At 41.4% G+C, this 21,674-nt stretch overlaps 1 protein-coding gene across 6 annotated transcripts in view; it reads left to right on the plus strand.

Moving 5' to 3' along the window:
* The window catches only part of LOC148010868 (RNA methyltransferase family protein), a 63,738-nt gene that overhangs the window by 38,663 nt on the left and 3,401 nt on the right, over positions 1-21,674 (plus strand). For 5 of the 6 annotated variants that reach the window (XM_087672139.1, XM_087672142.1, XM_087672140.1 and 2 more), the window contains exons 6-10: positions 11,312-11,467; positions 11,646-11,761; positions 19,727-19,893; positions 20,790-20,920; positions 21,389-21,638. In XM_087672139.1, coding sequence (XP_087528265.1) covers positions 11,312-11,467; positions 11,646-11,761; positions 19,727-19,893; positions 20,790-20,920; positions 21,389-21,502 — 684 coding nt within the window. In that variant the 3' untranslated portion in view covers positions 21,503-21,638. Of the gene's footprint in view, positions 1-11,311; positions 11,468-11,645; positions 11,762-19,726; positions 19,894-20,789; positions 20,921-21,388; positions 21,639-21,674 lie in introns of those variants that run through there. The other variant, XM_087672144.1, reaches the window with a different exon arrangement.

A 21,674-nucleotide genomic window follows, 5' to 3' on the forward strand; every position in this document is an offset into this window, starting at 1 on the left:
CTTGCCCGCTCTGTCAAACAGGGGTGCCCTTTGAGTCCTCTCTTCTTTGCCCTTGCGACTCATCCGGTTCTTTCGATGCTATCTCATATGGCAGCTTCTACTCAGTTGGCTGGATTGTTACTTCCCTCTGGACAGCACTTCATTGGTCAATCCTTGGCTGATGACAGTTTTATGATTCTGCGTGCTGACAAAGATAATCTTCATAAAGCATTAGATGTTTGGGCTCTTTTTGGTCAGGCTTCTGGTCTGCGCATTAACGCCTTGAAATCGGCCATTCTCAGTGCATGGAGTCGGATTTGCAGCCACTGGACTGGCAGGGCATGGTTGTCCCCCGTGGCTCCATTGCCAGGCATCTTGGGTACCCTTTGGGGGTTGATGTTTCCCCAAAGCATCTATTACAGTGGATTTCATAGAAACTGGCGGCTAAGTTTCTGTATTGGAAGTCTCAAGCTTGGCCCTTCCATGTTCGCCTCAAAGTAGCCCAGACAATAATGTTGCCAATGCTTACATATTTCTTGCCATTGCTACCCTGGACTACTACGACACTGAATGATCTTACGAAGTCTATTCGGTTCATGTTATGGAAGAAGGATTCCTTGCATGCGGGTATTTCCTGGATTTCTTGGTCGCATGCATGCACCCCAAAACGCATGGGTGGAGGGGCTGTTTTGGATGCCCACACTCATATGCTGGCACTCCGTTGGTCTCTTTTTCGCGCCATGTGCTCGGATTGTCATCCTTGGGTCGTCATAGCCCGTTACTTTCTCGAGGATCACGGGCTTCTGCATGGTAATACCCACATCCGCAGTTCGTGGTGGCATGTTCTTAATGCAGATTCTCGGTTCTCCAGTTCTTCCTCATCTCTGCTTGCCCATTTGGTGTGTTCCTGGAAACTGGTCCTTCGGAAGTCTCAGTGGCATCCAGCGGAGGATCGTTCAACTACTAATTCGTTTCAATTGGAACTGTTGGCAGTCTCGCGGTTAATTTCGTGGGATGGTAAACATGAGCTTCGACCACAATTCAACCGTATGGCATGTTTGGGCTTAACTTCGGTCGCGGATGCTACTCTTGCCAGTCACAATGTGTTCATGTCGTTTCGTACAGCCAGAAGGATTTTCAGGATCCCTCGTGGATACAAGTTTTTATGGGAACAGCTCTTGAGGGTGCTTCAGAGCAGACAACCCTTTCCTGCCCTTGCTACGGATCGTCCTTGGCAGGATTGGGACTTTGCAGGTCGGCTGCATTTAGAAAAGGCTTCAGCTAACCAGGTGTATCATCTTCTGATTAAAGATCATCAATGGCTGGTTACTAAAGCTAATATTCTATGGGGATTGCATAAATCCTCGTCATGGTGGAGGGTAACTGTGATGAAGGGGTGGTTAAATAAGACACCATTCAAATATAAGCTCTTTCTTTGGAGGGTGATGATTGGTGGTCTTCCGCTTGCTTCAGCTCTTTCAAAGCGCCGAATCTCCAATGGCAACTGTTTCTTTTGCACCACCACTGTGGAATCCGCCCGTCATTGTTTTATTTCTTGCCCCCTTGCTCAGAAAATCTGGTCATTCTTGTTAGCCGTCTGGCGAGCGGTGGTTGGTTTCTCGCTTCGCCCGTTTGATTGGGTTTTCGCGCGGCCCAAATATCCCACACCGACACAGCCACATATGAAGATCTTGTTTCACTTTCTTCGATATTGAGGCTGTTGGCACAACTGGACCATTCGGAATGCTTTCCTTTTTGATTCTGCTTATAATGTTTAGCGGCATATTGCTAGGCTTAAAGGTTTCTTGTATTGGCAGACAGATCTTCTCCGGCACTCTGACATCCTCTCTCGGGAGGACTTACGCCCCTGGCACATGGCAATTTCCTCCACGTCTTTCGAAGCGAAGGATATCAAGTGCGGGAGAAAATCCCATAATTCGCAATGAAGCCTCGGGCGAGGACGCTACTACCAATCCAATTGCGGTACCGGTTGTAAGTAATGCATTTCCAAATGACGGATGCTTGCTTTGATTTCCGGACGAGATGCATTGGATCGTACTTCATTGCACGTGAATGGGTTAACTAAAAGGATAAAGTTCATCCCAAATATTCGATAGATGCAGGTTGCAAAGTACTCGTATCAAGAGAAGTAAAACCGCGGTTGGATATTATGTGATAAAATTCATGCATAGCATAAACAACGTATAAAGTTCGAAGGTGTTGTTGATTTTCCCTTCTTGTAAATCAGTAGTAATGTTTTTCACCCCACTAAAGGTATGTTGTAGCTTGCACGCTCAACGATTTGCATAATAGGTAATCCACTCTAAAGAAAATCGAGTCCTGAAAAAATTCTAAAATCTTTGCTCAAGCTCTTGCTAATATCTTGAACTGTTAGTTCATTGGGATCTTGATGAAGTGCATAGTTAACACAAACAACGATCATAAGGATTAAAAACTAAGATGCTTTGAGATCTACCGGTAGTGACTATGTTTATCAATCCAAATTTGGGGATTGGGCTAGATACAAACAAATCTGGGCCTCAAAGGCAAGTAGAGAGCTCAAGGGGTTAGGGAAACCCGAGGCAAAGGAAAGACCAATGCTTTTGTACTTGCTGAGAAGAAGGTTAGGTTATCAATCAATATAAGTGCTCAATAGAATTTACATTCTTGCATAGTTGTATGAGATCTTGGCATGTGTCTTATCTGAAGTGTTAACAAAATTTTGCATGGAATCGCTTAGATCCCAAGGGGGAGAGCAAATATGCGATGGAAAGGTTATCGCGACTATTCCTGCAATGTTTGGAAAATGATACCATTGTTTTTATTGATTGATTAAATAACATCCTAAATGCTTTTGCATTAAACTGATTGTTGGGATGCGATTTGGATAATTATTCCAAGTGCTTATGCTTGATGGTAAATGCATGGTAGGGGTCTGTGATGACAAGTTGCAATGGGAATAAAGGAATGCTCTCTTGGAAGATGATATTAGGTTGACAACCTTGATTGTGCTTGATTCTTAATTGGACTAATTAAGGATATTTTGCGCGGGTGGATCATCTCCAAGATCACGTTGCATTTCAACCCGAGAGGGCACTGCTCGATTCATGGGCCGAAGGTCGAGTGGTGAAAAGGCCAACTACGGAAGTTGTGTCTTGCTCCTAGGTCGCTTGGGGTCAGTGGAGCTCTGGACACTCTTGCTAAGTTCGGAATGGAGTTGGGCATTGGAAGATCCTATTCTAGATACTGGATGATCGGGTACTTCTGTTGGACAGAAGGGAATATATAATTTCTCCTGTATGGGTAGGAGACAAAGATTAACTAGAAAATAAGTTAAGGAACTTGTTTGTCAAAAGGAATGCTTGCACTGTTTTGGTGTCGGTGCCATAAATTACATGAATGAACCCCGTTCCCTAAAAGGCCTAATTAAGGAAGCTGATTTTGAATGTCATACATTAATGTGATAGGACGTAATTAGAAAACTAAAGCTATTAAGGGAAGCTAGTGGGTGGAACTCCCGACGGGTCCGTCCTATGGCAAGGTGGTCGTAGAGAACTGGGAGGCTTTTCACAAGGTTTTACTGTTGACCTTTAGGTATTGTTAAGTTAGAACCCGATTCATGCCGTTTTAGGGGACTGGGACATGACTATGCCCTACGGACAGAGAGGTCGAGCAGCGCATCCCTCTCGTTTTCCATTCTCTTTGAACCAAGTGCGGTATGGGTCAACGTCGGCTTGGGTATCTTTGTGTAAAGTAGGATGTCCAGGACCTGATGCTAGAATGCTGTTAGGAGACCTTGGCCATTAGGAGCCCAAATTTCAGGTTGATTTTAGTGGGTTCGGCGTGAACGTTCTGTTGTGAGGCGGACTCGGGAAAACCTAGGTGACAAATCTCGGAACATTCTATGGGAGTGCTAGGCAGTGACGCTTAGATTCGTTTCTCGATGGACTGCTAAAACATGCTTGGACAGGCGATAGGCAGGCACATTATAGTTGGTATCAGAGTGAAACTTTGTAATGCCACATGATTGATTAATGTATGGTTCTTAGATACATCCTAAACAGAATAATCTAAGTGGTATGGCTTGATTGTTAGGCACCTTCTACACCCACGAATGGTGACATGCAAGAGAAAAAATTCATTCTCAAGCAAATTAAGGTACCCGAGTTTGATGGAGAAGGGATAGACGTCAGAGCGGAGGCGGAGATATAGATTGAGTGGATGGATGACTATTTCTTTGCTTCGGGAATTGCTCCTACTAATCAAGCAATGATCGCCAAACTTAAGTTAGTTGGCCAGGCTCGGTTATGGTGGAAGCAATGGTGCAAAGATCAAGGTATTTCTGAAGCCGTTGTTACTTGGGCTCAGCTAAAAGTCGCTGTACGCGGATGATACATTCCGCCAACTTACCAGACCTTGAAGATGAATGAATTCTTTAAGCTCAAGCAGCTGGAATTGACCTTGGAAGCCTACCACTCAAAGTTTGTAACCCTACTAACGTATGCACCACCTATGGATATTGCGCAACAAGTATCTTAGTTTTGCCACGGCGTGAACACTTCTCTAAACCACCGTCTTGAAGCAATGCGTTCAACAGACTTGCAAGATGCATTACTTCGAGCAAAGCCAATCGTCCAGAACTTAATTTGAGCAATTGTGACAAAGATGGTTTCCAAGATTAGGACAAGAGATGCCACATGTGCGGAGAGATAGGGCACATCCGTAGGAGATGTCCCTCCCGTCAATGCTACCATTGCCATGAGCTAGGACACGTCCAAGCAGACTGCCTTGACTTAAGTCCCGAAGACATTGAACCCCCAAGGAAATGAAGCTACACAAGCTACGGTTAATTGTAATAATATGAGTTGCACTACTTGAGTCATTATGAGTAGCGTAGCGGACGCATGGTGGGTCCTAACCCACAGGCCTTAAGCCCTATCAATGCTTGTCTTCCCCAGTTCTTTTGAGATGAGGATATCTCGAGTTCTCTAAGGGCGAGAGGATGTAATGTCCCCACGTGCTGCATAAAGCGCCCCCTCCCCTCCCTCTCCCCCTTCATTTTTTATAAAATAATCGAAATCCCTCCCCTTGTCGTGCTGTCTACGAGGAAGAGGTGACGCAGGCAATGACGAATAGGAGGAAGTTGAAGATGGCGTGGATGACGATGGCACAAATCGTGAGGACGAGGATGACGACGTAGGCGAGGAGGGAGGCCATGGGCTTTCCACCCCTTCAAACCACCTATCCTAGTCTGCTGCGGCACTATCACACCACCACTCTACGTTTCTCTACAATAATAAATCTTTGTCGTAGAGGAGAAGAAGAATAAGGGGAGAGAGAGAGAGAGAGGGAGGAAGAAGAAGAGAAAGGGCCTCGATGCTGCTGAGAGAGAGAGAGAGAGAGAGAGCCCTTGAGAAGGTTCTCCTTCTCTTCCCCTCCTTAGAGGGTGGCCACACACGCTTTTCTTTTTCTTAGTGTATTTCCTACCCCGCAGCCCGACCCCCCCCCCCCCCCTCTTCCCCCCCCCAATTGTTTTCCCTCCTCTTAGTGTATTTCCTAGGAACGAGGAAGATTGGGAATGGCCCCGAAGCAAAGGATATTGAGTGCAGGAGAAAATCCCATTATCCACAATGAAGCCCCGGGCGAGGACGTTACTACCAATCCAACTGCGATACCGGTTGTAAGTAATGCATTTCCAAATTGACGGATGCTTGCTTTGATTTCCGCACGAGATGCAATAGACCGTACTTTGTCGCACGTGAATGGGTCAACTAAAAGGATAAAGTTCATCCCAAATATTTGATAGATGTAGGTTGCAAAGTACTCGTATCAAGAGAAGTAAAACCACGATTGGATGTTATGTGATAAAATTCATGCATAGCATAAACATCGTATAAAGTCCAAGGTGTTGTCGATTTTCCCTTCTTGCAAATCAGTAGTAATGTTTTTCACCCCACTGAAGGTATGTTGTAGCTTGCACGCTTGACGGATTGCATAGTAGGCAGTCCAGTCTAAAGGAAATCCAGTCCTGAAAAAATTCTAAGATCTTTGCCCAAGCTCTCGCTAATATCTGAAACTGTTAGTTCATTGGGATCTTGATGAAGTGCATAGTTAACACAAACAACGATCATAAGGATTAAAAACTAAGATGCCTTGAGATCCGCCGGTAGTGACTATGACCTAATTAAGGAAGTTGATTTTGAATGTCACATATAAATGTGATAGGATCTAATTAGAAAACTAAAGCTAACAAGGGAAGCGGGTGGGTAGAACTCCTGACAGGTCCGTCCTACGGTAGGGTGGTCCTAGAGAACTGGGAGGCTTCTTACAAGGTTTTATCATCGACCTTTAGGTATTGTTAAGTTAGAAGCCGATTCATGCCGTTTGAGGGGATCGGGATAGGACTATGCCCTATGGGCAGAGAGGTCGAGCAAGCAGCGCATCCCTCTCGTTTTCCATTCTCTTTGAACCAAGTGCGGTATGGGTCCACTTCGGCTTGGGTATCTCTGCGTAAAGTAGGATGTCAAGGACTTGACGCTAGAATGCTGTCAGGAGACTTTGGCCATTAGGAGCTCAGATTTCAGGTTGATCCTAGTGGGTTTGGTTGCGAACGTTCCGTTACGAGGTGGACTTGGGAAACCCTAGGTGACAAACCTCGGAACATTCCATGGGAGTGGCGGGTAGCGATGCTTAGATTTTTTTCTCGATGGACCGCTAAAACGTACTTGGACAACCGATAGGCGGGCACGTTACATTCTCATTGAGCATTTCTATGAATTGTGTTCGCCATGTCGTCGTACATTTTATATTTCTCTTTGTTTGCGATACCATTTCTTCAAAGGTCAATCATCACTCTATAGTTCCTTCAAAACTTTTGCTTCCTTTAGAACTATAAACAAAAAACTTAATCCTTCAAATTCTTCATTCAAAATTTTTGCTTACAAGTTAAAAGCCTAGGGTTTCCCAAGAAAACCTAATCCTAATGCCATATTTGTTGCAATGACCAGGTTTGCTACAAACTTGTCTACTAAACTGTAGCCCTAGCTAGTGCGTGGTATATTTGTAAAAAGACTTTGAAAATAGTGATTGTATTCCATTGTATATGATGCCCTTACTCTTTGTAACAGAACCAATACAACGGACGACTAAAGTCTATATTTAAAAGAGACTAGAAAAATTGTTTTAATCAAAGCCCTAAGTGGTGGTAGACTAAGTGTAAGTCTTGTGTGGTGATCAAAATGTCTAGTCGTATTGGTGGTAGAATGATGCTTGGAAAGGTGGAAGGTTATTCTAATCTGAAAGACATGGAAAGTACAAAGATTGATGGCAAAATGATATACAATAGAAGATTAAAGTCTAGAAAGAGGTGATAGACCAATGAGTGATGATAGACTATGTCTAAGGTCCAAGTGGCAGAAAAACATGCATAACAAGTGTTGTGATAGACTAATGCTTGGAAAGGTGGAGGTCATTCCTATCTAGAAAGGTGGAAGACATGGAAAGTACGGAGATTGATAGAAATTGGTATGTTTAGACAAATATACTTTTTGACTAATGTTTTATGCTTTGTTATTTTCTTCCATGGTATGGTGAGTAGTCTTAGGGAATGGAAACATGAACAAACAAGAGCCATCATTGAATGTGACTTGAGAGTCACATGGGACAGCAAATGGGAAGCTAAGGAGCTACCATTCCCCACATTCCAAATCCAAGAATTGACTGTTTCTTGTGCATCTCCTATCATAACAATACTAGTCTTGATACATCAGTCTTGCTTATGTTAGTGATGCTTATGTCATCAATGATGTCATCTTCTAGAAGCTTCCACTTAACCTCCTCTCTTAACATCCTTAATCTCCTTAACTCTAGTATAAATAGGAGTCTTGGGCTACAAGCCATTCAATCTTGCCAATGCTAGTTGTGAGGTTCCTGTGAGGTAAGTCCTCTCTAGTTCTAGTTCAAGCCATGTATCTTCGGTTCGTCTTGTGTTGTCTTGTCTTGTATTTGATCTAGCCTTGTATCAAGATCTTGTCTTGTATCGAGGATCTAGTGTTGTTGTAAACACCACTGTATCGGTCTTGTATTAATAAGTATATTGTTGCAATTCTTATCTTGTAATAAAAAATCGAGTTCTTTTTGTTCTTCTTCAAGTTAAGTGAGGCAACAATCCTTGTCCTTACCAAGTTCTTGTTGTCCTCATAACAATCAGATGATGTGCTGCACATTGGATCCTTGGATGATACACAAAATGTTTTGCATATCTACGTGCATCGTAAGGATAAATCCTCTTCCTATGGTATTGGTATGATACTGTTGAGCACTGAGACAACCTATAACCTAAGGTCTTGATAGGAGTCATCATGTGACCCCTCTAAACAATTTGCCTTTGATAAACATGGTAAAGTGACCACTCATTTTCTATGCTGGTGTTTTAGGAGGAACCCATGTGGGTGTGTTAATTATGTGTGAGAAATTTCAGCCAGTTTTGATTAAGAGAGATTTGTTGGGAAGATTCACAGGTGTTGAGAGTGCCTGTGATGGGGAAGTACTATGGCTGGTGGGCCTATATGCTCCCAATGATGTCTCTGGTCGTCGTGAATTATGGCAGCAGCTGTGATTATGTCTTTCTCTTGGAAGACCTGGACTTATAATGGGTGGTTTTAATATGTGCATTGATCTATCTCATTCAACCTCTAGGCATGGACTATGGATGGGCTTGAATGTGGCAATTGGAATGCTTTTGCATCACTAGGTTCAAACAATATCTATGGTCTTGGTTATCCCCTCTTGACCATGGCTATACCTTTCATCTGGTGTAGCATTTGGAAACCTGGAGTGATTTGGATTGGATCTAGGATATGCATGATGATTCTTTCTTGCTATACCTTTCATCTGGTGTAGCATTTGGAAACCTGGAGTGATTTGGATTGGATCTAGGATATGCATGATGATTCTTTCTTGCTAGAGGTCTTGGAAATTTTGGCTTTGCAATGCTATGTTCTTTCTGATCTCTTCTCTTTGGCGTTTTAGATGCACAAGCACCTTGTCCACCCTTTTGAAAACTTTTTAAGCAAGCTCCTTTGTGTTTTGATTCCTCTTTTCTCTATTTGATGGATGTATGGAATAGTTAATATATGAGATATTATTGGATCTTCCATCTCAAGGGTCAATCTCTCTTGATCTGTTGGTGTGTAATGTGCAAATGGTTGCTAGGCAATATGGAATAGATCATGTTGCCTTGCGTAGACAAAGTTTGGAGGCTATTGAGCAACTCCTAGCCTTGGTGCATTCTCTTCTGATGGGCTGGCCCCAAGATTCCCCAAGATTCCCTTTTTCTTTCTATCTCTGTGAGGTTGTCGCAGCTCATTGATGCTTTTTAAAATTTTTTAGAGATCTTATCAGTAGGCTAAAATTGCTGCACTATTAAAGGGATTGCAAGATAATAATTGTTAATCACATGAATTCTATCGGGGTTTGCATGCTTTCTTTGCTAGGGAAAATGTGGTCAAGCTAAGCAATTCAATAGGTGAAATGGTTACAGATCCTCAAGCAATTGTGCGTATGTGTAGAAACTACTTTATGGACTTGCTTGGATCTCAATCCTCTGTTTCAAACACAGTCTTGGCAGCCTGTCCATTGTTTTGTGATTTGGTTAAGGAGCAAGCCTTACCAGATGTTGCTAACCTGTTGGATGTGGACATAATACACGATGTTGCATTTGCCTAAAGATAAGAGCCTTGGATGGATGGTATCACCAATGAGTTCTTTGAGGCCTATGCAACTCAATTGGCTGCATCTTTGATAGCTTTATGTCAGCAGGTTTGGATGACAAGAAAAATGCCACACTCTTGGAAGGAGGGTGTCATTAAACTGATCTCAAAAGTGCCATCCCCTTTGGCTTTGAAGCACTGGCACGATGGATTTTCTTGATGGGCACAGTGTACAAGATTTTTACCAAAGTCTTGGCTAATAGATTGCATGAATACCTTCCTGAGCTTATCCACCCTGTGCAGTATGGATTCATCAAAGGAAGGAATGCTTTGCATAATATTTTGAATGTCCAAATGGGGATAGATTATGCTTGCTGCCCAAAGCAGGAAATGGTGATGATTCAATTGGATCTGGAAAAAGCCTTTGATGATTTGGAATGTTTTTATTGGGTTAAGTAATGTAGTGTATGGGGATTTGGTCCTAGAATGTTTGTACTTATTGACACTATCTATTTGGATTCTTCTTCGAGAGTTTGGTCTGGAAGTTGGACGGCATGTGTTGAGCTTATCCTGCAACTGTGTAACAGGAAGTAGTTGCCTGCTTAATGTCAAAGAAGACTTTATCTCATTTTCTATGGATGTGTCGTTATTCTAGAGTTTTTATGTGTTAGCTTTGGTTGCAGTTAGCAGATGGATTTTTTGGAAAATGATCCTTTAAGAAATCCTGAATTCTGTGAAACATGACAGTAGAGAGGCAATTTGCATTCTTCCTTGCAAGGAGACACCATTGAGCTCTTTGTTGCACTTGTAAGGTTTTCCTGGTTACATATAAACCTACTATCATTAATCATCATTCTACTATTTCTGTTGGACTGTGGAAAAGAAGCTTTCTTTTCAGAGAGAGTAGTTTATCATGGTGGAGAGCTCTAGCTGAAAAGGTCCTTGGTGGCCAGCCATTATGAAATTGTGCAACATATATTATTATATTGTGGCACCTGTCTTCATACTCTGGTCAAACAGCTGCGAGACTTCTTGGGACACGTATTTCCATGAACTTAAAAAATATTTTTGCAGAAATGAGTGGCACTTGGCTGAATATGGTCCTTTCTTGCCTTGCGTAAGACTTTGGGCTCACTGGACTCTCTGGTCCTTTGCAACAGCAAGGAACTCTTTCAGTCCAGCTCAAAAGATAGACCAGGGGTAATCAGATTTGTGTTTTTGCTGTTTTGATTTATTAGCTATGACATGATCCTTGGACTTTTTAAGTGGTAGCTGTGTGTGAGATTATGATCAATGTCAGCTACATTGTCCGACCAAGTGGTGGCTTAAAAAAGTCAGTGCCTGTTTGTGTGCATTTCTGACAATATCTCAGGGACTAATAAAGACTCAATAACTGAACTTGTTTTGCATGTAGGATAACTTGATAATTGCTTTATAGTGGTATGGTTTTGTGCTTCAAGCCAGGGGCGTATTGAAGGAACCAGATCTGCTGTGAGCATGAAAGTACATTCAATACATATTTTGTATGCTTAACTTTTGAAGTATAAAAAGGAGGAAATGATGTACGGGAACTCTAAAATATTGCTGTTGCTAGAGACTGAACCAGAAGGTTTTGCATGCAGGTAAGTGTTCTGAATAATGTAAATTCGCGTGTGGGTAACACAGCTGCTGGTGAAGAGGAACATGTTTTGTATGGGAGTTCCACGATTACAGAGTGCATAAAGGATTTGGTTTTTGAGATATCTGCGAACTCATTCTTTCAAACAAATCCTCGTCAGGTCAGCTGCTTCATTAAATCATTTAAAATGTTTTGTTGCAGCGGCAAATGGAGTCCTTACTCAATAAAGTGATTCTGGCTGATCTTACTATAACAATTAATATTAAGGAGCCACTCTAGTGTGCTGAAAAGTGAATTGACTTGGTTCGCGGGTTTTTGTCCTGACATATTGGGCACAGGCTGAAATTCTTTACCAGCTTGTAGAGGAAGCAGCTGACATACAAGGAAATGGCACAGAAGTAGTTTTAGATTTGTTTTGTGGCACTGGTACAATCGGATTGACTCTTGCAAAAAGGTGCTCTCTCTCTCTCTCTCTCTCAATTGTATGTTTGAAAAAGTCAAATGCAGAATTGGCCCTTTGGCCCACATGCATTTTCCATATTACAGGGGGGATGAGGGGTTGGAACTCTGGAACACTGTTACAAAACGTGTAGGAATGTGGGATGTGTTGATATGGCTAACAGAACATTCCTGCTCACATTCCCTACAGATGTTTGTTATTAGGAATGTTACTCTTTCATTCCCCTTGTCGCTAACAGATTGGCATGGAAAAGGGTTGCACTTACTAAGATCTGACTTTGAATTTTTATTTTGCCATGAATCTTTTTGCTATTGTTCCTCCCTGCTTTTGCATTTCTTCTGCGGTGCTTTCCTTACAGTTTGACAGCTTGTTCAACATCCACTGCAGTCTCTACCATGATAGAGGCGATTCATAGATTGCAGCCTGGAAAAGCACAAGATCCTGATGGCCTGGTTGGGGAACATTTTACACATGCACGTGAAATTCTTGCTCGTTTATTGAGGCACATTTTTAATCGAGTCATGTATGAGGGCTTTCCGGCGATTTGGATGGAGCATAACATTGTACCACTTGAAGAGTGGGGACCCTATGGTACAGGAAAACTACAGGATGATCAAGATAGTTCACTACTTTGTCAAGTTATATGGTTGCCTGTTAGAGCATGAGCTCAGTACATGGGCAGAGACATGGGTATAGAGCAGGAGGGCAGGCAGGCTTCAGGAGGGGGTTCACTATGCTGGATCATATATTGACCCTTAGAACTATTATAGAGGAGGGTAGGGCATGTGGGAAGACGATTTATTGCTGCTTTGTGGATTTCCGCAGCTCATGCAGCAACTACATGACATTGGCATTGCAGAGAGGATTTAGAGTGGGGGATTTATGGCTTGTATGAGTTAGTGATAGGTAGGGTGCGTGTTCTAGGAGGGCTTTCTAATATGATGGAGAATACCATCGGGGTGAAGCAGGGGTCCCCACTTTCACCTACTGTCTTTGGTGTTTGTGTTGGTGACCTCTCAGATTATGTGGATAGATTATGGGGACAAGGTGCGAGCTTGGCTGACACATCGATGCCCATATTATTGTATGTGGATGATGTGGTATTGGTTGTGAACTCTCCCAAGGGTTTGTAGAGGCACATGGATGCATTGCAAGCATTTTGCATGGATGGAGGATTGATAGTGAACCTTCGGAAGACCAAGACAATGATATTTATTACCACACAAGCTTGGGTGACCTGAGTGGGACATCAATCACTCACGGAGATGTGCTTGAATATGCTAGATCTTGTGTATATCTGGGGGTCACATTTATAGTACCTACATTTTCATTGTGAGATGCAATAATTGCTAGGTTGGATAAAGCTTATGCAGCACTTGGAGCACTTGAGGGAAAATGTGCATATGCTCAATGCGAGGAACCCCAAACTAAATTGTGGGTGCTTGATATTTGTGAGTTATGCTACCAGGAGGTGAGTCCTAGGAGCACTTTATTTGCAAATGTGCTGTATTTTATGAGATTAGAGGGAGATTTCATTGCCTTTTTTGAGAGAGACTTGGGCCTCTCCGTAGAGTGGAGTGTGAGGATCGAGGATGCCTAGGATTGTTCTTATTGGAGCTCCGAGCATCTAGATAGAAACTTCTAAGGAGTAAGACAAAGAGAGATGCAAAGATAGTGAGCCAATGAGTTCTTATAGAATTTTCAGCTCTAGCTCTAAAGCTAGCTCACTAGATGCTACTACTACAACAATGGCACCACACTATCCATGAGTCAGGGGATCATAGTAGACCCTGCAGCCACACTTCATAGAGGTAGGCGCCCACCACCCCATCACTGTGCTTGACATCCTTACCTTCACTAGATTCGAGCCATCATTGCTTGCCATTAGAGATGAGTACCTCCCCTTAGTAGACTTGACAAAAAGTAAGAGGGACGAGCTTGCATCAAGGTCAAGCCTTCACTACTAGTGATCTCTCACAGCAGAAGGGAGCAGTCTGAGAAATTTGATAGCACATAATTGAAGTTCAAGGGTTTCTTTCAACATGTGTGTTTGTTCATCTACCTGCAGCCAGTTTGTATTCGAGTGAGGCTTCCCAAGTCATGCTTGTTGGCACTCTCCTCTCAAGTACAACTCTTTCCTAGTTTGCTCCTTTGCTTGATAAGGTTTCCCCGCTACTCTATGACTTTGAGGCCCTTGTATGGGAATTCTCTATATATTTAGAGAATTTGAGAGAGCAAGGGTAGCTGAATCTAAGCTTAGAAATTTATGACAAGGATCAAGACGAACTTCAATCTATGCATTTGAATTTTGAGAGCTTACTTGTGATGTAACTTGGCACGAGGATTACTTTACTGGCCAGTTTTTCTTGGGATTGAAAGATGATGTGAAAGATCTTATGCTAACAATGCCAAAGGTCCATATGGTGAGTGAGTTTATTGTGCAAGCAATTGGATGTGATAATTGACTACTCGAGAGACAACAAGACAATTGTCATGGTTCATTTTTCAAGTTCTAGTACAATGAAGGCATTCGATGATGACAGAACAGCTTAAGAAGATCCATATTTGATGTTGAGTCCATGTAGATTGATTTGAGCCTCTATCGGCACAAGAAAAATGAAGGAGATACATCCATGGTTATGCATATGTTGTGGGGAGCTTGGGCATATTGCTTACCTCTACCCTAACAAGAGAAGGATGAAGGTGCAAGGCACTACAACTTCATTGTCTTTGGGAAACATTGATGCCTAGTCTAAGTAGAGATCGTATGGTTGGACAAAGCTCGAGGAAACCCAAATAGAGGTCTCTTTCTATTTGCTGATTCTACATCAAACTTTATGATACTAGCAAGGATTAGCATGTTGGATAGTTAGGTGAATATAGAAGCACTACTAGATATTGGTACCATGGTATGCTTTATGGATGAAGAATTTGCAAGGCATGTTGCTTATTAAAAAATCCAGCAAAAAAAGGGCCTAGTGTCGACAAAGGTCATTGATGGTTGACCACTTACTTTGGGCAAGATCCATGTATGAAACTCAACCTATAGAAGTAATAGTTAAGGACCTTATATCAAAGATTGTGTTCAATATCATCGATTGTCCAAATAGGCCTATTGTCATCAGGCTACTTTGGCTTGAGTTATGTAATCCCAATGTTGATTGGAGAACACAAAAGGTCGAGCTAAGACCATTGCAATGTGATGAAAGGAAGCACCCACGACCTATATATGTTGAGACTAAAATCTTCATGTGTCAAGCAAGGAAGAACTTGACATTTCTAATATATGGAAATCTTGTTGATAAGTCAAAGGATAATCGGAATCTGGATGCTTTCCCATCCAATATGCAGAGCATGGAATTTGGATGCTTTCCCACCCCAATATGTAGAGTATAAAGATGTATTGGAGAACAAGAATGCAGATTTGCTACTAGAGCACCAACCTTTTGATTGTGCCATAGAGCTATAGGAAGGAACTCAACCTCCTTTTGGCCCAATATATAGGTTACCTCAAGATGAATTAGTAGAGTTACAAATGTATAATGAGAATCTTGCCAAGGGTTTTGTACATCACTCAAAACCTCTAGTAGGTGCTCCAATATCATTTGTTAAGAAGGATGGGGCCCTTTTTGTATGTTTGTGGACTATAGAGGTCTCAACAGGGCAATTGTCAAGAATTGTTATCCTCTTTCATTGATACAAAAGCTAGTCAAGTGAAAATATCAATTTGATATTTAATATTAATTGTTACATTAATATTTAATATTGATGATGATATTTAATATTATTGTCATTGTTACAGCAGCATTAATGTTATTGTTAATGCTATTAACATTACCTTTGACATTAATCTTCAATAATGTATTGAAGAGAGAGAAGATGTAGTCGTGAAGAGACTTTTGGGAAAGCAAAGATATTCACCAATATTGACCATTGTGGAGCTTATAACTTTGTTAGGATAAGGAAAGGTAATGAATGGAAGATAGCCTTTTGCATGAGTTATGGATACTTGGAGTATGTTGTCATGCCTTTTGGCCTCATTAATGCTGCAACGGTTTTAAGCACTTGATGAATGATATCTTTCATGAATACCTAGATGACCTTGTAGCGATTTCTCTAGATGACATAGTGATTTCCAAGAGTCAGAAGGAACTCGAGCATCATATAAAGATAATTATTAATAAGCTAAGAGAAATAGGATTTTATACAAAACTTGAAAAACGCTCTTTTCACCATATAGAACTTGAGTATCTTAGGTGTGCCATTTCTAAGAAGGGAATCTCTATGGACCCTAAAAAGGTACAAACAATTCATGAGTGGGAGACACCAACTAGTACATTGCTAATTTGTATAGAAACTTCATCAAATATTACTCCAAAATTGCTGCTCCTCTAATTGATTAACGAGAAAGGATAAGTGTTTCTTTAATCAAGAGATTGAGAAATCTTTGCAAACACTCAAGATAGCCTTCACATTGGCACCATTTCTTATCCATGTACATCCAACTAAACCCGTCGTCTTGGAGACAAATGCTTTAGATTTTGCATTGGGAGCTATCTTATTCTCGGTTGGTGATCATAACCAAATTCATCTTGCTTTCGAAATCAAGAAGTTCTCAGTTGCAGAAATCAATCGTGAAGTTCATGATAAAGTGTTGTGGCAATTGTTGACTCATTCGAGACTTGCCACCATCTACTTGAAGAGGCTCTTGTATATACTGGACAGGTACTTGTGGATGCCTAGTGTCAGTTTTGGTCTAGGCCACTAATTGGGCCATTAAAATGTCTAGTTGTGACATTAGGGACTAGGCATTATTTAATAAATTAATGCTAGTCCAGGCCAATTAATGTTGGGACAATTAAATGTTCTATGGGGGTCAGCACATGAAATGTGAATGGGCACTAACAAGTTCTTGGGCAAGATAAGCTGAGCATTGAGATATCCTTTAGGGCTGAATGGGGGCTGCTGTGTAGTCTCTTGTATGCTGATATATATTGTTGAATGCTTAATTAGGAGAGATGTCGTTTTTGATGAGGGGGACATAGTGTGGTCTTTTGCACAGGACTCTTTGTCCTCCTCTTCATTCACATCATTTGAGATCGTACCTACTGAGTCGGGTTTATTGCCCACTCCTGATCTTCCTACAAATACTTAAGCTCCCATGCCTCGCCCACAAGACCCGTACCTCGCCCAATAGACCATGCGGGATTCCATGACCCTTGCATTGGATTTCACTCCAGTGGGCCTTAGAAGGTTTGCTTGGTTCATTCCTCAAGCTTCATATGCATTGCTATTTATAGTTGATTACACTGCACATTCTGAGCCGAGTAGTTGGCTCCAGGACCCTTTGTGGCATGAGGCCATGGAGAAGGATTTGGATAGTATTGATCGAAATGGGACTTGGACATTGGTGAATCGTCCTAGTTATAAGCTAGTCATTGGATGAAGTGTATTCTTAGGACCGAGCTAAAGGCTGATGGTACACGGAGGGCATCTATCAAAGGAATTTGCTAATTGCACTTCAGTTTTCTTGCGAGTCGCATACAATTGTCTATTGCGACAACGAGAGTGCTATTGCCCTTGCGAGCAATCCTATCATCAATTCTCGGATATGGTATGTGGTGGTTCATTCCATTTTACTAGAGAGCAAGTTGAGCTAGGCATGATTCACTTAGAGTTTGTGCCATCCAAAGACAATTTTGTAGATATTTTGACCGAGGCGGCTAACAGTGATGATGCTTATAGTTATTCACTTTTAGACATTTATTTATTTTGTATTGTACCTTATGGACATTTGGAACTTCATCCACATTGTTAGGATGACATGATTGTAAAAGGTTGCTTGGACAAGCGAACAATTTCCTTGCAAGGACATTGTCCAAGTGGCACCATTGCATCGCATTTTGCATGAGCATGAAACCTTGTATCTCCCTTTGCATTACCCCATGCATTGGCATTTTGTTCATGTAAATATGCATTTGTGTGTATTTATCTATTTTTAGTCACCCTTGGAGTGATCAACTCTAGATCTACTATACTTGTGGCATTGCACATGATAGTCTCCAAAGGCAGTTTTTCCCTATGTTTGCATGTTGGCTTTGCTTGTGTTGCTTGCTTCCTCGTCGTCATACTTGTCTCTCCACATATTCTCCATATGATTGGCACACACATACATTTCCTTAGGAATCCCTAGGCACTTACCTTAGTAGTGTGTGGGCTTGTTTTGCGTATTTTATGAAGGTAGTGGGACTGTCTATCCTTATTTTCCATCCTTTGGGCACAGTGACTCGATGGGATGAACATTGATTTGAAACCTTCACTTATGCTAAATCTTGTGAACAAATTAAAACAAAGCCCTAAAAAAAAAAGTCCATTGTTGATTCCATCCGCCTTTGCAAGACTTGGTAGGCCCCTTGGTAGCTGAGGAGCACCCTTGGTCCGATGCCCTAGTCTCTTAGGGTTGGTCACTTGGGCTCCTTTGGTAAGATAACTATCGCCTATGTAGTCTTGGTAGGTCATTGGGCAGCCGACGTGTAACCTTTGTCCAATGCCTTGGCTACTTTGGGATGGGATGCCTTGGTGTGAAAAAAAGAAAAAAAACTATAAAATGGATTATTCCTCATGGCTCAGTTTTGGGCCTGAGAGGGGACATTGAGCTAAAAATGCAGTAGCCTAACTTAAACAGTCCCAAAACATGCTTAATTAATGAAGAAACCTTTTTATTTTAAAAAGAAATGCGATCCTAGAGAGTTATTATGTCCCACATGCAAAACCCTAATTTGGGTACCCCAAACTTTCTATAATACCACTCTTCCTTAATTTCGTTTTTGCAGGTTTCAGTAGCCGTATCTCTGCTGCCCACATCCCATTCGTGGAGGACGTCACGGTCAGAGCTTCCCACAGTCATCTGGTACCACCTAGGGCTTGATTTCAGCCTCCATGTCCTACATCATTGTTGATGATTGCATCTAGAGGCTCTTTTACTAGTGGCGATAGCTCCACATTGATGTTATGCTGTTTTCACATGTCGCCCAACTGCACACTCCCTTCTGGAGGCTGCATTTACAATTTGGGGCTGCCGCCTTGACATTCTCTCTCCTCTCTCTGTGTTGCATTTGCATCCTACAGCTATCACCCAGATTTTCTCCTCTTAGGTACTTGTGTTTTTAGTCTTTCTCTCTCCTACAGTGCTTGTTTGCATTAGATCCAGCCTCTCTGGCTGCATTTGCTGGTGTTCGGTACACGGAGGCTGCCTTGGTGCGTTTTCGGGATCCGTTCGGAGTATGATACACTCTCCAGCTCATAACCTCTACCTTGATCCATATGATACTGTCTATGAATCCTTGGCACATGCACCACTAGTCTTGTTAAGCCCATGCATGAGTGTTTTCCATAGGTGTCCACTCTACGATCCTAGTAGCTAATTCCATGTAATCGATGACCCAAGACACCTTGTGTTGGTTATAGGTCCCACTATTTGGTTTTTGGAGCCTAAGGCATATCGATGCTGCTGGTTGGAATACTTAGGGTGGTCTTACCGAGGACATGAAATACTTACTCCAAAGTTCATATAGAATATCCCTTTAGATTAATCTCCAAAGCTCTACTATATTTTCTTAATCCCTTCTCTTTTGGAATCATTGTAGCTTTAGGGTCTATATTGTTAAAGGACGAGAGACAGTCATGTATCTAAAGCGGCATGTGAGGAGGAATGAAAAAGATGATTGAAAGTTAACATTGTTAGCTGTGGTTCACCTATTGTTAAACTAAATAGGGAACTTGTTTTGCAAAATGTCTTCACCATCTAGTTCAAGGTGAGAGGCTCTCATTTATGGATGGTCACAAGTTTTTCTTCTGGCTATTTTGGCATTTTTTGGCAGCACATCAAAATCATTGCTCAAAACAGCTTGCATATTTTCTTTTTCTGACTCCTGTTTTGGACAATTTCTTGTGCTCAAGGGTGAAGCATGTCTATGGTTATGAGCTGGTTCCTGAGGCTGTGGCTGATGCACGTCGAAATGCATCAAGAAATAATATAAGGAATGCAACGTTCATTCAGGGAGACTTGAATAAAATTGGGAAAAGTTTTGGAGATCAGTTTCCACAGCCGAATATTGTCATTATTGGTATAGTTCTATACCTTCCTTCCCAAAAAAATAGATACGATTACTTGAATGCAAATGCAAGTTCCTCCTCAGGCAAGTAAATGTGAATCAGGTCTATATCGCAATATGACTATGCCACTTAATGTGAGTATGAATGTGGAGTCTAGAGTGACATGATGTTTTGTAAAAGTATGAGAGCCGTGACTTGCCTCAATATACCTAAACCAATGAATAATTTTTGTTTTGTTTTGTAGTTGTTTTTACTAAACACTTTGGGCTTGTATTTGATTTGCTTGCCATAACATGAAACCTGAAGGCTCTGTGACTAGTGTATCCCTAAAAAAATTGTGTTAACTAATGGATGAGATTTCTTTTGTGTGGAAACATTTATCTCGGTTTGTGGACATTAAGTGTTCTAGGACTTTTTTATGTTCTTGTAACTTGCCACTTTGTGGATTTATTTTGACACTTTGATTATTTTTATATGCTGCCAGTATAGAATAGTGGTTTGATTGTTTTCATATGCTACTAATACAGTATAGTGAAAACAAACTTGGAATTGTGTGGCAAACAAGTAACAGTTGGTTTTGAGCCTTAATAAAATTTTAAGAGTGAAATTCTCGTTTATAGAGGACATGATGTTCTTGCCAGAGCTAATAAAGTATACTTTTATGTCAAGTCACCAAACTAGCAATTGTGGAGAATAGAAGAAGTTGAAGATACAAGAAATGTGCTTGCAGCAGACATTCTTACTGAAAATAAGTGAACTTGTATGAGAATAGGCCAAGGCCCATCTGTATAAGCATTAAGATGTCGTTTTGGAACATATATTAGAAGATAAAGAACTGAGCATCTATGTTCTTGTTGGAATTGTGAAAGTTTGGATAGCCATATCATTTTTCTTCTGATTCATGCAGATCCGAATAGACCTGGCTTGCACAATGATTTGATTAAGCTCCTTTTGAAGATGAAAGCAAAGCGTATTGTTTATGTATCATGCAATCCAGCTACATGTGCTCGGGACTTGGATTATCTTTGTCATGGTCTGGTATGATGTTTTATTTAATCTCTGTCTATTTTTATGAGCTGTGGACAAATTCACGTTATTGATTTTTTCTACCAATGAACTGCAGTCAATCTCAGGTATATTAAGTCTTAGTTTTAGTATGCCCTTCAGCTTTGTGACTATGTTATGGGTCATTCTATTGTCAATATGCCTCTCTCAGCTGAATGCAGCAGGATCCTTGGACTGATTTGTAGTGTGAGGTTATGATACTGAGGTTCTACTTGTCTGTTGAAGCTGTCAATATCTCACGGGTTTGATCGTCTTGTGCCTCAGTCAATGCCAGTGTAACTTGATCTTTAACCAGCTTTTACACCAACTAAAGTTGAAAGAGTTCTAAAAATTCCACATATAGCTATCCAAATTCAAGTATGACTACCTGTAGTAAGAACCTTAAGGGTGTGTCGACTTACACTTCTACATGTTGGCACTGAGAATGACATGTTCATCCAGCTGGATGCAGGTATAGCAGGAATGTATCGTTTGATCAGTGTGCAGCCTGTTGATATGTTCCCTCATACCCCACACATTGAATGTGTGTGCTCACTTGAGTTGATGGATACATAATGATCTCTTTTAGACCACAGCTGTTGGAAGTCATGGCTAGTCAATTAAAGTGTATTGATATCAAGTCCTCTTGAAGATGTTGAAGAAGAGTAAAGTTTGCAAACTGTGAATCTATGGGTACAGAGAAACCCCAATGGTGAGATGTATTTCATTCTTTAATGATATGTTTGTA

This window comes from Lygodium microphyllum, chromosome 29 (assembly GCF_053477565.2).
Source record: "Lygodium microphyllum isolate KBCC chromosome 29, Lygodium_microphyllum_v1.1.10, whole genome shotgun sequence".
Lineage (NCBI taxonomy): Eukaryota > Viridiplantae > Streptophyta > Polypodiopsida > Schizaeales > Lygodiaceae > Lygodium > Lygodium microphyllum.